This window comes from Mesoplodon bidens (genome assembly GCF_964165515.1).
Source record: "Mesoplodon bidens genome assembly, chromosome: 15".
In the NCBI taxonomy this organism is placed as follows: domain Eukaryota; kingdom Metazoa; phylum Chordata; class Mammalia; order Artiodactyla; family Ziphiidae; genus Mesoplodon; species Mesoplodon bidens.
In genome coordinates this window covers 65110390-65122805 of record NC_138171.1, presented here as the reverse complement: position 1 = coordinate 65122805, position 12416 = coordinate 65110390, and the positions used below count along the sequence as shown (strand labels likewise).

Genomic DNA, 12416 nt, shown 5'->3' with positions numbered 1-12416 from the left:
GAGGGCCTCCGGAGGCAGACACTGGTGGAGTCCTCACCCGGCTTCAAGGCCCTGAATAGCCACTTTTCCACATCTCCATCTGCTTTTTTTAAAAAATAAAATTATCTTTGACTGCGTTGGGTCTTCGTTGCTGCACGTGGGCTTTCTCTAGTTGCGGTGAGCGGGGCTACTCTGCGTTGCAGCGTGCGGGCTTCCCATCGTGGTGGCTTCTCTTATTGCAGAGCACGGGCTCTAGGTGCACAGGCTTCAGTAGTTGTGGCAGATGGGCTCAGTAGTTGTGGCTCGTGGGCTCTAGAGTGCAGGCTCAGTAGCTGTGGCACACAGGCTTAGTTGCTCCACGGCATGTGGGATCTTCCCGGACCAGGGCTCAAACCCGTGTCCCCTGCATTAGCAGGTGGATTCTTTTTTTTTTTTTTACAAATTTATTTTATTTATTTATTTATTTCTGTCTGCATTGGGTCTTCATTGCTGCACATGGGCTTTCTCTAGTTGCAGCGAGTGGGGGTTACTCCTTGTTGCGGTACACGGGCATCTCACTGCGGTGGCTTCTCCTGTTGCAGAGCACGGGCTCTAGGCACGCGGCCTTCAGTAGTTGTGGCTCACGGGTTCTAGAGCGCAGGCTCAATACTTGTGGCACACGGGCTTAGTTGCTCTGCAGCATGTGGAATCTTCCCGGACCAGTTGCTCTGCAGCACGTGGGATCTTCCAGGACCAGGGCTTCCCAGACCAATCCCCTGCATTGGCAGGCAGATTCTTAACCTCTGCGCCACCAGGGAAGTCCCTCCATCTGCTTTTGCGGTCACTGTTCTGGGGGAATGCCAAGGCTGCTGTGGGCCAGCCCCACCCCACCCCCAGCCCCTCGGGTTTCCACTGCACCCCCCCTGACATCATCATAGTCACTGATGCCCTGCCCCCCACTCAGGTTCCCTCTGTCTTACAAAGCGGGGTGGTGGGGAACACAGCAAGCCCAGGGAGCCACCTAAAGGAGCACGAGGAGCCCAGCAGAGCTGGCAGAAGCAGCAGAGGCTGGCTAAGCACCACAGCGGCCAGCCCCCACTAGGAAGAGAGCCAGCACCCAAGAGGTCCTAGGCCAAGCAGGGTCCACCCTCTGGCCATGTGGACCCTCCCAGACCCCTCCAAGGCCCAAGCCAGCAACTTCCAGGGACCCCAAGGCTGGAGGGGTCAGGCCAGGTAGGGGGAGAGGTGACCTGGGGACCACACACACCACCTGGGGATAGGCACACACCCACATCAGCACAAGACACGTGTCACCTCCCTGGGCACCAGGGACCAGGCTAGCCCACAGCACTGGATGGAGATGGGGGCTTTCTCATACCTGGCCCGTTCCCTCCTGTTCCCTCTCCTGACCCAAGACAGGTAAGTGTGTTGGGGGAGGAGTGAAGACCCCTGTTCTGCCCCCACACCTGGGCCTTCCTTCTCCTCTTCCCACAGTGCCCAGCTGTCACTGGAGAGCCCAGTCTGCCCCAACTCCCCCTGCCTTCCAAATCAGACATCCAGCTTCCCGGGGGAGCATGTCCTTCTGGCTTCGATCTTTCCTATTCCGAGCAGGAGCTGGGGGTGGGGGAGAACCCCTGCTTCCACCACCAAGCTGGAGGTGTCCAGCGGAAGGTGCTGAGGGCCCCTCATCCTGTGGACAATGGTGGCTCCCCCAACCTCCCCACACAGGGCTCAGCCCCTGCATCCAGCCTCTGCTCACATCCTAGTTCTCGCAGAGGGTCAGGGAAGGGTGCCTCAGGGCCCAGCAGGGAGAGATGGGGAGGGGGCTGTTAGATAAAGCCGAGTGGGAAGAGGTGTGTGAGGTGGAGGCCAAGGAGAGGGTCGTTTTTGAGCCCTGGGTGGCTCCAAGTGCAGTGCCTCCTAGAGCTGAGGAAACGGAGACCGCAGATCAGCCAGGACCCTGCCCTGCAGCCCCAAGCAGCCTCAGTCTCCTTCTCTGTCAAGGCGGGGGAGTGGCCGGGGTGCCTGCTCCCCAGTCCAGATGCCAGGCGGGGTCTGGGGGCCAGCCGGAGCCCCCAAGGAAACATCTGCACATTCCAGACGCATGTGGTCAGCAGTGGAGGCGAGCACCAGGCCCCAGCCCAGCACCCCACCCGGCGCTGGCCGCCACGCTGGAAACAGGGCTTGGGGGGGAATGGGCTCCGGAGAGGCCGCCTGCAGATGTTACGTAACCACTCTGCCCGAGCCAGCAGCTGCCTCCTCCCTCTGGCAGGACAGGACAGAGCTGCGGCAGGAGAAGGCCCCCCACTCCCCATCCGAGGCCCAGGGCTCCTGCTTCCCGCTCTCGCTGGGCTTCCAGAAATGCAGCCTCAGCTGCCCTGTCCTCTCCATGGAGGCCCCAGGGCTCCAGGGAAACAGGCTTCCCTCAGCCCAGCCACGGGGGACCCCGAACACATCCCCTCAGGAGCCAGGTTGAGGCAGAAGGGATGAGAGGCCACAGGCTGGTCCCGGCGCCCTGGGACCCCACAGGCTGGTCCAGACCCCACCCACACGCTCAGCTCCCAGTGCCCCCACTCGACGCCGCGGTAACGGCTCCTTCTGGCAGCGGGACGGGGTGGGTCAGTTTGAGTCTAGTAACCTCACTCTGTCTTCATTCCCTTCTATTTATGGTGAGAGAGGCTGGCTTCCAGGGGCGGAAATGATGATGTTTAAATTAATGAATTCGTTTTGGAGAGAGAGCCGATCTGAAGAAAAACATGCGGAGAGGGTGAGCTGCAGGGGTGGGCAGGGGGCAGGCTCTTGGCGCAAGGGGCATGGAGGGGCCAGCCCGAGCCACCCACCCCCATCTGGCGCCAAACTAGGGCCCAGAAGGGGGGTCTGGACCTCAAAGACAGGGAAAGGCCTGTGAGAGCCCCCTGGCGCCTTGTCCCAGGGTGTCGGAATAGGAGGTGGCCTGTGTTTCCCTGAGCATGTTATGGGATCCCTCACCAGGCGTGGCCATCCCACGACTGAACCATCACCAGGATGAGACACAGGCGTCTGGTGTGGTGACATCCCCTGCCCAGGAACCCCCTGGAACTATAGGCCAGGACAAGGAAGGGAGCCCCGAAGAGGGGCCTTCCCAGATCAGCCTACAAAGAGGCAGCCACCGTCAGAGCATTAATAAGACCGGGGTGGGGGGGGGGGCGTGGCGAGGGGCTGAGAAAGAGGGGACCCTCCCAGGAGAGGGCCCAGCTTGCCCTTCCACCTGCAGCTGGGGATTTGGGGCCACTCTTCAGAGCAAGGGGAGGAAAAGGACTAGTACCCAGGGATGCTGGCGCCCAGGTGCTGCCTTCAGCTGGGATGTCCCTCTGCACTCTGGCTCGTCACAGCCAGCCAGGGCAGGGGCTGCACCGACCCCTTCTACAGATGGAAATGCTGAGGCTCCAGGAGGCTGCCCTCCTCACCCTGTGGTCGCTCCCGAGAGTCCGAACAGTGAGGGAGAAAGGTAGCCGGGGCTCTCCCCATCCTGGCTTGGGAGCCGGCACATGGCCTCCAGAATTCCAGGGGCAGAAGCATCATCCAGCGTGGCCAGCAATCCCGTCACCCAGTCGGCTGCTGGGCACGGCCACTAGGCTACAGGGCTCAGTTTAGAGGTGCAGGATCTGGAGGCCCCAGGTGCTTTTAGCCTTGCCCAGAGCACTGGCCCTCATTCCTTGCCTCAGCCAAAAGGCAAGGCTGGCTTCTGCCCCACCTCAGGACAGAGCCCTTTCCAGGGCAGCCCCATAGGATCCCAGAGTGGACTCCAGGTCTGCTAGAACTGGGGACACACTTTGCGAGGCCTGGGCCCATGGGCACCTCAGAGGGAGAAAGAGCCCTGCCCACTGTGGCCCCCAAATGTAGCCCCCTCCCTGGCATGGGCGGCTGGGTACCACTGGGCCCTTTGGCAGAGACAACTGCCAAGCCATAAAGAACGAGGTGTTCCGGCAAGAAAGGACATGAGCCGCATTTTCCAGCTGCGACTGCCCAGCAGCGAGACTGCAGGCACGCGGCCTGGCCGGCCAGCACAGAGGGTGAGCCCCAGCGCACCCATCTCAGGCGGCGGCCGCCACCCCAGACAGCACAGCCAGAGCAGGGTGTTTTCATTCCAGCACTCGGTGGGCTGGGCCCGGCTGGGTTCCCGTTGTGGCGCTGGCCGCCGCAGAGTGTTCCGGAAAGGAAAATGTGTGTCTCATCCAAAATGGCTTCCTCACTTGAAACCAAACCCCAGCCGGGGTCCCCCTCGGGAGCCAGGGTCCCCACACGCCCACCCACATGGCACAGGCCCCCCGGGTTGGGGGCGAAGGCAGTGGCACCGCCACCCGGCCAGCTGTCACAAGACGGCAGAGCAGCCGGAGAGGAGCCCGAACCTAACCTCCGAGGTGGAAGCCACAGGACGGGCCTGCAGAGATCTGGGAAAGGGAGACCGAGTCTGCGCACACTGGGCACACCTGCCCCGAAAGCGCCCGCACCGGTCAGCTCCTCAAGGGGCAACACGAGGGCTGCGGTGAGCGGGGCAGCCACGGGGAGCACTGAGCAGCTCGAGTGTGCGCAGATTCCAATGGTGCCTCATCAGCTCAGGGCACAGAACAAGGTGTACACGAGAGCTCACAGTGCTGTTTATGCCTCGTAACTTCACCATGTTACATATCCACACATGAAGGCATCGAACACACAAATGCATAAAACAGATAAAAACACAAGAGAAACATGCCAGGCGTGACACATCCCAACAGCCATCTGGCTTTGCATTGAAGGCACCTCTGAGGCCAGACCAGAGGAGGCAGGAAGGCTTCTGGACAGGGGGCCTCCTGGACTGGGTGCTGAGGGGTGTGTAGGAGCCTGCCTGCCCAAGGCTCATCTGTGCGTTTCCCATCTGCTGCAGCATTTGGTCTGAGCAACACAGTCACGGGCACATGTGCAAACAGTTCAGGGGCACCTCTCCTCAGGCTTTTTGTCTGCTCTGCGGCAGGGCAGGTCCTAGGGGCCCAACTCCTGCCAGTGCTTGGGTATAAGGTAATGGGCTCTGAGAACACAGAGAAGGGACGGGGGGGCCACTCTGGCAACAGTTATGATTATTGTGGCCACCATCAACCGAGTCCCGTGGGTGCACCATACACCCTCACCTCTGAAGCCCCACAACCACATAAGGTTCATCCACTCATGGTACCCATTTTGCAGGTGAGGCAACTGAAACTCAGAGAGGCCGAGTGACTCAGCCAAGGTCATATAGGAAGTGGAAGAGCTGGGATGTGAACCAGGTCTGACCCAGAGCCTAAGTCCCCTACTCCTGTGTTCCTTGTCTCCCTCCTGGAACCAAACAGAAAGTCAGTGGGGAGGACCAGAGCAGGGACAGCCAAGGGAATTTCAAGGAGGGAGCTGGTGGCAAGGGCTGGGGAGGGCAGGGCCAGGCAAGCAGCTGGGGCCTGAGTCCAGATTCCACCTGGTCCCATTCAAACATACCCCAGCCCCACTCAGGGATGCCCCCACTGCCACCTCTGTCTGCTGACGAAGCAGGTCACTGGTGCTGTACCCCAGGCCCCCAAATGCAGTGCCAGGGATATGTCCCAGAGCATGCTGATGAAATCACCTCTCTGCCACAACCTACCAGCCACGTGACCCTAGGAAGTGACTCAACCTCTGGGAGCCTCAGTTTCCCGGTCTGTAAAATGGAACCAAGTATGGTTCTAACCCAACTGCACTGGGCCAACACATCACAAGAAAAGGGCTCAGCAGAGAGTCCCCACTCATGGCAACTGTGGAGAAGACAAGGCGGCTGTGGAAGTGGGGTGCACCCCTGGGATATTTTCTTCAGAGATTTGTTTTATAATTCACATACTATAAAGCTCACCCTTCTAAAGTTTACAATTCAGTGGTTTTTAGTATATTCTCAAGGTTGTGCAACCACCACCACCACCATCTAATTCCAGAACATTTTCATCCCCCCAAACAGAAACCCCACAATGTTGGCCTCCATCCCCCACCCCATCCCCCATCCCAGCTGTAGACACTAGTCTGCTTGTGCCTACATGGATTGGCCTGTTCTTGACATTTCTTATCAGTGCAATCATGCAACATGTGGCTTTTTGTGTCTGGCTTCTTTCACTGAACATGTTTTCAAGGCTCATCCACGTTGTAGCATGTATCAGTACTTCATTCTTTTTCATGGCTGAATAATATTTCATGAACAGACCACATTCTGTGTATCTATTCATCTCTTGATAGACACCTGAGTTGTTTCCACCTTCCAGGTACTATGAATAATGCTGCTACGGACACATGTGTACAAGTTTTTGTGTGGACGTAGGTTTCGTGTCTCTTGGGTGTACATACACCTGGGAGGAGAATGGCTGGGCCCTATGCTAACTCTACGCTTAGCTTAATCTTCTGTGGAGCTGCCATACTTTTCTCCAAAATGCCGCCCCATCCTACATCCCCACCAGCTGTGCACGAGGATTCCAATTTCTCCACGTTCTCACCAACACTCCTTATTGTCTTTTGGTGACAGCCATCCCAGTGGGTGTGTAATTTTGATTTGCATTTCCCTGAAAGCTAGACACTGAGCATCTTTTCATGTGCTTATTGGTCATTTGTGTATCTCCTTTGGAGATTGATCTGTTCAGATCCTTTGCCCATTTTTTATTTTTATTTTTTTTAATTTATTTATTTATATTTATTTTTGGCTGTGTTGGGTCTTCGTTTCTGTGCAAGGGCTTTCTCCAGTTGCGGCAAGCGGGGGCCACTCTTCATCGCGGTGCATGGGCCTCTCACTGTCGCGGCCTCTCCCGTTGCAGAGCACGGGCTCCAGATGCGCAAGCTCAGTAGTTGTGGCTCACGGGCTTAGTTGCTCCGCGGCATGTGGGATCTTCCCAGACCAGGGCTCGAACCCATGTCCCCTGCATTGGCAGGCAGATTCTTAACCACTGCGCCAACAGGGAAGCCCCTTTGCCCATTTTTTTTAGCATTGAGTCATAAAGGTTTTTATGTATTCTAGCTACAAGTCCTTCATCAGACAGATGGTTTGCACATGTTTTCCCCACCCCGCAGTCGTTTTGCAGGTGTGTTCACCCTCCTGGATGGTGGCTGTCCTCACTGCTCCCAGCTACTGCCTGGCTCCTGAGGGTTACTGGCACTGGGAATGCTCTGGTTGTTGATCCCTTCATGTCCCCAGGTGTCACAGATGAAGCTGAAGCCTCCCCATTCACCTGCCTGACCTGCCAGGGGACCTCATACAGAAGGCAGGGTGTGCCCCCTTGTCCACAGTTCAGACAAATCTGCAGTCTCTGTCTTACCACAAAACTAATGTTACATGTGCACTTAGTCTGCATTTCCAAGTGCCAGCTATCATATGCAGCTCAGGGAATGTGAGGGAGAGACCAGCTGGGTACGCAGGACACCCAGGGCCTCCTGAAACCCACTGTCTCCACGCCCCAGCTAGTGTTCTTTCTAGAAGATGTCAATCATGACGCTTCTCTCCTGGATCCCTCAATGCTGCCCCCTTGCTCTCTCAATAGAGGCCCCACCTCCCACCCCTCCATCACCTGGCACCTCTGAGACTCTACCAGGCTGTCCCCTCTATCTGGGACGCTCTCTCCCAGCCCCTGCATGACTCCTGCGTGAGCACTGAGTCTTGGCTTCAATGTCACCTACACTGGGGATCCTTCCAGAGAGTCCCTCCAAAACGGCCTCCTCCCCATCATCTGTCTTTTGGTTTAACACTGGCTCTGCTGTCATAAAAGCCTCAGAGACGTGGGCCTTGAAGACCCCTGGCACAGGGCCAGGCACACAGCAGCCAGGCCCTCCCTCTGGTGAGGGCCCAGAGACAGGCCCCTCCGCTGCCCTGCCAGCCCTCAAAGCAGCCACGTGCATGACACCTGCAATCTAACATGTCACACACATGCCAGGCCCACGTCAAGCCCAGGGGTCTACTCCCCGATGTCCACCTTCCCTCACACCCATGTCCTGTGCAGGCCCCGGGGGCTGAGTCTCCCAGAGACTCCCCTATTATTTAGGGGCACAGGCGAGGAAGGGCGAGGCCCTGGGTGCCCCCAGCCAATGGAAGACCCTAAGGCCCCAATATTTTAATCAGCGAACCAAGTGCCTATCGAGTCCCTGCTCTGAGCCTAGTCCTAGACCCAAACATTCACAAGACAGTACGAGGCCCACTTTGGGCCCCTGGCCAAAATTAGCAGCTCACGTCACCTGAAAAGCTGTCGGCCAAAAGCAACCCCACCTGAAAATAACTGACAGCACCTGGAGCAGCGCTGTCACATCTAGAACTCTCTATGCCGTCCTCCTGTCCAACATGGTGGCCCGCTGGCTCTGTGGCTCGAGCACTTGAAATGTGGCTCACCATACAACACAGCTCTGGACCCGACCATCAGTGTACAGGAAGAACACCAAGGGCAGAGGGACACACAGAGACACAATCCAAAAGCCGGGTGCCGTCGGAGCCGGTTTCTTCAATAAATCGCACAAGAGGAAACAGATGGAAGGAAAGCCTACACATCCACAGAGATTTAAAAGACATCAACTAACCGCACTGCCACTGCGTGGACCTTATTTGGGTCCTAATTCAATCTACTAAAAAAACTGAGACAGGGCTTCCCTGGTGGCGCAGTGGTTGGGAGCCCGCCTGCCGATGCGGGGGACGCGGGTTCGTGCCCCGGGCCGGGGGGATCCCGCATGCCGTGGAGCGGCTGGGCCCGTGGGCCATGGCCGCTGGGCCTGCGCGTCCAGAGCCTGTGCTCCGCAGTGGGAGAGGCCACGGCGGTGAGAGGCCCGCGTACCGCAAAAAAAAAAAAAAAAAAACACTGAGAGAACCACAAATTTGAACACACTGGACATGCAAAGTGATCGGGGAATTATGCACTGTTTTAGGTGTGATCGAGGTGTCACCATACATTCCAAAATGCTTACAGATCAAAAGTAGGATGGCTGGAATTTGCTTCCAAAATGGGTTGGGGTAGGGTGGAGGTGTGGAGGGGCAGGCCAGGCCACAGGGCAGTGGGTCCATGAGGTTCATCACACATTCCTCCCACAAATATGTATGTTCAAACTCTCCAGGATAAAAGCTTTAAAAATAGGAGAGCAACAACATTTTACTGAGTAACGTCATCTTTTTCAGGCTGTCATCTCCCAGCAGCATCACTTAAACCAAGAAAGGCTACGGTCTCAGAACCCTGGGCCATCCTGCATGCCGAGGCCCAGGGGCCCCAAATCCCCCACCAGCCAGCCCGTCCTCCCACCCAAGTCTGGACACAGCTGTCCTGCCCCACCTCAGGCTGGCCAAGGAGTCTCAAATGGAGGGGTGGCTGCGAGACACTGATGACAGAGACACCAGGCCTGAGCCCGCTAGAGGAGGCTGCTGGTGACACCCAGGAGGCAGGGGTACTGGGGCCCCTGGACACGCACACCCTCACCCGGGAGGCTCCCTGGCATCTCTGAGCTCAGCCCTGCTCCCTTGGAGATGAGAAGGCTCACCCATCTCCTGCTCCCTGAGGAGGGGGTTTGCAGGGTGGACAGGCAGAATGGCTGGGGCAGCCCACAGAGCACAGATGGTGGCCTGAGGGACTGGGGTGAGGGGGCCTTAACATTTGTGCCCAAGGGCCCAGTTTACCATTTTGCACCCAGTCCTCTGGAAATCTCCTAGAGGCAGCTTCAGAGTGTCAACAAGAACATGAAGTCTCCTCTATTCCCCATCCCCCTCCTCCCAGAGTCCCATCATCACATGCTGCAGGGTCAGCAACCCTGGGAATCCTGCTGGCTCAGGCCAGGCCACCAGCTCCCTGGACCTCCAAAACCCAAGACCAGAGCCTAAGGGGACACATGCAAGGCAACAGGCTCAGGTTCCGTTGCTATGCCTGGGAGCCTGCACCCTGCTGCAGGCCCCTGGCCAAGCTACCAGTACCGTTTATTTCCTGGACAGCTCCTGGAGGCCAGCATGCCGCCAGGTGATGAGGAAGCGGGAATAACCAGCAGGAGCTGGGGCCTGGCCCCCCAGCAGCTCTCAGCCCACGAGAGACGTATGTAACCTTACTCACAGCGTTGAGAAACAAGGATTGGGGTGGATCCAAAACGATTGTGTGGGCACTGGCTGCAGGCCAGAAGCCCACCTCCACAGAGACAGCTGTGATGGCAAACACTTAAGCTGGCAGGGAGCAAGATGACAGCGTGGTCCCATGGCTCCCAGCCGCTGCCCCTGGAGAACCTGGTTGCCCCCAGCCCCAACCCCCAGCAAAGCCCCAAGGAGAACCCATCCAGGAGAGGCACCCACCCCTGCCCCACCTGCCAACATCCAAACTCGTCTGAACACTGACCATGAGGGTCCCCCTGATAAAAGGTGGCCACACACTGGAGTCACCCAGGGAACATTACAAAACCAAATCCCAGGTTTAATAAGCCTGGGGATGTTAAACCCCCACCAAGGGATTCCAGCATGCAGCCAGGGAGTGATGGAGTCCTGGCTTAGGTGTCTGGAAGTACCCAAATGGGGCCGGAGGGATATGGATAAGCAGGCCCTGAGCCTGTCCCCATCTCTGGGGACAACCATCTGAAAATCTCAGTCCCCTGAATCCCTTTCAATCCAACCCTCAGCTCCTCACAGTCAAACCCTGCCTCTGCCCTGTACTGGCTGTTACTTGCTACTTGTGCTTGGACAAATCACATCACCATCACCTTTGGGCTGTTTTCTCATCTGTAAAATGGTCATCTTCACTGTACCTCACCTCAGAGAGTTAGGATGAGGGTTATGTGTGACAATTCACAACCAGAGCTTGGCACAGGCCCGGGCTGGAGGCAAGCTCTCCATAAAGACTGCCTGCTATTATTTCTGACAAAATACAAACCTGACAATGGCTTTTCAGCGTTTTAAACCCCTTCATGGCCATGCTACACCCCTACTGTTCCCAGGATAACATCAGAACGCTAAAGTGCACAAATGAGGCCCTTCATGACGCCAGCCCACCACCCAGCCTGCTCCCACTCCCTCACACTACCCCTTCCCCCCACAGTTGCCACACTGGAAGTGTACCCCTACACCCACGTTCGACCAAGTCCAGCCTCCAGGCCTTTGCACATATGGTTCCCTCCTCCCTTCCCCTAAACCCACCTTCCTGCCCCTCAAGTAACAAGCCAATTCTTACACATCCATCAAATTCTTGTCCACCCCCTCCGGAGAGCCTTCCCTGTCATCCCAGATAGAGCTCTCCACCTTCTAGCTTCCTACTCCTGGGCTCCCAAGTGCTGGGTGTGCGCCCAGGCCAAGCCGCACCCTATTAAGTCTCTAATTAGCGTTTAAGTGTTTTTCAGAGACCTTCCCGCCCCGCCTCCGCACGATGCTACAGGCCCCCAGTCAGCTGGCGTTGGCGGAGCACCACCGGGTGGTGCGATGTCTCCGCCTGCACAGAATCCGGTATTTTCCTATTTCCCTCTGGCTGAGGCCAGGCGGGCTGAGAGCCGGCCCCGGTCCCAGGTTTTCCTTATTTAGTCGGGCCGACCTCACTGCGCTGGAGCCTCGCCCTGGGAGAGGCCTGGCCCGCACTCCGTTTCCCCTTCTAGAGGCCGGGGACGCGCCCACGCCCTGTGAGGCCCGCCAGGCCGGCGGCCTGCCCGGCCGGCCTCTCCCCGAAGGGTGCAGGCGCCCCGCGCCCCGCCGGGCCTCGGCCGCCGCCAGTCCTTGCGCCCGCCGGGCGCCATGGCAACCGCCCGGCCCGCGTCGCGGGCGGCGGGTTACTCACAGCGCTGTGGCGTCCGCGGGGATGCGCAGCGCGGGCCCGAGCGTCCGCAGTCCTCGGCCGGAGCAGTTGACGCGGCAGGCGGCGCCGGGCGCCGGGCCGCAGAGGCAGGGGGGCGCGCACGGTCCGCAGCCGCGCCCGGGGACCCCCGCCAGCGCCCCGAGCCACAGGCCCAGGCCCAAGGCGAGCGCCAGGCGGGCGGGCGCGGCGGGCGGCATCGTCAGGGCAGCGCAAGCATGGCCCCGGCCCGGTCCCGAGGCCCCGAGCCTGCCCGGCCTCGGAGGCCTCGGCTCAGGCTGGGCCCGTGCACGGCATGGCTGGGCGCGGGAGGGGGATCTGGCGGCGGCCGCGGCCTGTCTGCCTACGCGACGCCCGCTCGGCACCCTGGCCCGGCTCTGGGTCCACGGCCGTCCGCTCGCGCGCTGGCGCTGCAGTGCGGGCCGGTCGCCGGCTCCTCCTCCTCCCGGCGCGGCGCGGGGCGGGCCGCCCTTAGGCCCCGCCCCCTGCTCGGCCCTGTTGGGCGCGGCGAGGGGCGAGCGCCAGGGCGGGTCGCCCCAAGGCTCCGCCCTTCGCTCTGTAGCGTGGGGGCCAGTGGGGCGGGACCAGATGGGCAGGGCGCCTGGAGCTCCTCCTTTCGCACAAGCAGTGGGCCGGGCCTCGGGCTCTGCTCCCCAGGGAGCGGCGGCCTAGGTCTGCGCTCTGCCC

The 12416-nt window shown here is 59.2% G+C and overlaps 1 protein-coding gene across 4 annotated transcripts in view; it reads right to left on the bottom strand.

The window, feature by feature from the left end:
• PKD1 (polycystin 1, transient receptor potential channel interacting) overlaps window positions 1–12166 on the bottom strand; it is a 48441-nt gene extending 36275 nt beyond the window's left edge. For 2 of the 4 annotated variants that reach the window (XM_081257072.1, XM_081257074.1), the window contains exon 1: window positions 11715–12164. In XM_081257072.1, coding sequence (XP_081113198.1) covers window positions 11715–11929 — 215 coding nt within the window. In that variant the 5' untranslated portion in view covers window positions 11930–12164. Of the gene's footprint in view, window positions 1–11714 lie in introns of all 4 variants that reach the window. The other 2 variants (XM_081257075.1, XM_081257073.1) reach the window with 2 other exon arrangements.
• Between the last annotated feature and the right edge of the window lie 250 nt (window positions 12167–12416).